The sequence below is a fragment of the Trachymyrmex cornetzi genome, unplaced genomic scaffold (assembly GCF_001594075.2).
Source record: "Trachymyrmex cornetzi isolate Tcor2-1 unplaced genomic scaffold, Tcor1.1 scaffold111, whole genome shotgun sequence".
Taxonomy (NCBI): domain Eukaryota; kingdom Metazoa; phylum Arthropoda; class Insecta; order Hymenoptera; family Formicidae; genus Trachymyrmex; species Trachymyrmex cornetzi.
The window spans coordinates 383,359-386,050 of record NW_017295665.1 but is presented as its reverse complement, the minus strand read 5'-3'; the positions used below and the strand labels follow the sequence as shown (position 1 = coordinate 386,050).

At 28.2% G+C, this 2,692-nt stretch overlaps 2 protein-coding genes across 2 annotated transcripts in view; one reads left to right on the top strand and one right to left on the bottom strand.

Annotated features, from left to right (window-relative positions):
- The window catches only part of LOC108763334 (uncharacterized), a 12,849-nt gene extending 12,214 nt beyond the window's left edge, over nt 1-635 (bottom strand). Inside the window, 4 exon segments of the mRNA XM_018510842.1 lie at nt 3-72; nt 74-100; nt 102-227; nt 427-635. Of these exon segments, the coding sequence (XP_018366344.1) occupies nt 3-72; nt 74-100; nt 102-227; nt 427-635 (432 nt within the window).
- The window catches only part of LOC108763373 (beta-1-syntrophin), a 61,629-nt gene that overhangs the window by 12,497 nt on the left and 46,440 nt on the right, over nt 1-2,692 (top strand). The gene's annotated exons all lie outside the window — the stretch shown is intronic.

Here is a 2,692-nt window from a genome sequence, read left to right as displayed (position 1 = left end):
GCAGCAATATTAAAAAAATTTCTCTGAGTTCGTAAAATGTCTTCTTGTGTTTGTGGTAATTTTATGTAAATTTGCCAATGAAGCTATAGCCTCAGACACTCACCATTATTCTTGAAACTGTAAATTTATCCATTCCACTATAATCACCCATTGTTATCAAAAATCCATTAGTCGAATATAAACGTAAAGCAATGAGCAATTGTTGCATTGGTGTAACTGGATTATTTCTAGAAAAGAGCAAAATTATTTCTTCTTTTATAGTAATAATTTTAAAGAAATTTGTTTATAAATAATTATAATATATTGTAACATTTGTAATTAACATATATTATATAATAGTAGCATATTGTAACCTTATGTTAAAAATATTTTGTAAGTAATGTCAAAAACGGTTAAAAAATTTTGAATTAAATTAGGAAATTTTACCTGTAATGTGTATACTCCAGGCGATCTTGAATTTGTTCTAATATATTAATAACAGACTGTTTTCGTAACCTAAATCTTCTAAAAAAATTTAAGTCGTCATATTTTTCAAAATAATTAGCACGTATATGTATGTTTGGCGGTATTCCATATACAACTAGATCAAATGCATCTAATTCATCATCTTTTAGTACATCGAAATCTAAATCCATTTTTTAATAACTTCAAATAATTCGTACGCGAACAGTAATAATACGACCAATATGACTTGTAGCAGTAATATCTGTCTCTTAAATTCTCTTAAGCGGTACTGAAATCACCGCTTAAGATAAGTGAAATTCAAAGCAATTTAAGTGTCACTTATATCTTGGTGCAACAAACTTAAAGTTTTAAACTTTGCTTTAAGCAAAATTAACGTTGGTGCAATCGGGCCTAAGAGAAAGTAATTCTATATTAGGTGTTAAACTTAATTCCTACCATTTTTTGTCTCCAAAATTGATTTGTTTCGAAGGGAAGATGAATGAATACTTTAATCAAAGTAATTTCCTCCATTTTCTACTTTATTACTAATTAATAATACTTTGATTAAGGTATTTCCCTTCGAAACAAATCAATTTTGGAGACGAAAAACGGCAGGAATTAAGTTTAACACCTAATATATTGCTAGTACGTTACATCTGTGTTATATTATAAATAGGGTTATTAATCGATTTTATTACGTTGCTAAATACTTTAATGGAAAATCACGAATATTTTAAAGTTACGAGAGGTTTGTCAAAATAAAGTATGAACTGTTTACTATTGGGAAAACATGGAATTTTCATGATTTTCATGGAATTTTATCGGAAAATTTTTGAAATTTTATTTTTAAATTTAAACTATCTGTTTCTGAAAACTTCTTCTTTTATCATTTTTCTTGATATCGCAAAATGTTGACAATCGGCAATAAACATTAATACACATCTTTAGGTCATTCGCGTCCTGCGCATTTCTTTTTTTTGAAGTACTAAGAGTACCTGGTCAAATATCGGTCTCTTTTCAATTCCTACAAAAAGTTTGACATCTAGAGAACAAGTTTTGTTCGTTGCCGGCCTTAATTCGTGCGTTAATTGGCATAATTCCGAAGTTCACCTCTGAGTCACAAATGACCCAACGTGTGTACAGAGTGTACATTTTTTGTAACTAAAAATTTTTTATTTTTTATAAAAATTATTTAGAATTTGGCAATTACGTTGTTCTCATGGTTTCTCAAAAAGCTTAATTTTTCAAAAATAAAAGGATCACATTTTAAAAGAATAAAAATATAAAACTGACGACTGTAATTTTGGCAATTCTATTGACTTATTTTTTCAAGTATGAAGGAATAAACATCAGGTGAATTGAACAATTGTAAATTAATCAAGATATAATTTTAATTGACGACTGTTTTAATGCGACTTTTTCAAAATATTTATCCGATTGTTGAACATTGTAACCTCATCAAGTGTTTTATATGACGACTTTAATTGCGGATATTTTAATATTTATTGGTTGTCTGGTGTTTAATTGATTGTATTTATGTTATATTAATTTAATCATGCGAATATCATAATTTATTGTACTGAAGATGGTCAAATTTTGACCGAAACGTCTATGAAAACTTTTATTATTGTTATGATATTTTTAAATATATGACTTCACAATAACGTCTTGTGGCTATTACACATTTTGATTGTTTTGATATTGTTTTATTTAAGCCACCTCTAAAATTTAACTTATTTTTTTTTATTTTCAACTAATTCTCGGTTGTATTACGAGAATATTTCGCAAATTATTAAAAAAAAGAATTTAACCTTAAAACAATATATTAATCCTTAAGGCTCCTGAGCAGTCGCAGCGGCCATGTTGGAATCGTGACGTCAGAAGCGAGGAATGACACGTAAATTTATGTTGCAAATCATTTGTAAATAAAGACAATTTGAATAAATCTAAATGACGAGATTACTTTAAAATATCTGTAAAAATGGACAGAAACTGTCCTTTTCTCCCTTAATAGTCAGTAAATGGTCGTAAAAGGCAGGTAAAATGAGCCTAATATCGAATGAAAATACATGGTTTGAACGGGTATGTGAAGTTAGCACCCCAACTATAGTACTCAGGAGTTCTGAATAGAGTTCCCGTTTCTTTTTGATGAGACAAAGAGTTCTATATAATTTATAACAAGAGTTCCGCTTAATAAGTATTTTTAAACAATTTTTAAAAAATGGGGTGCTAACTTCTCATCGAAAAT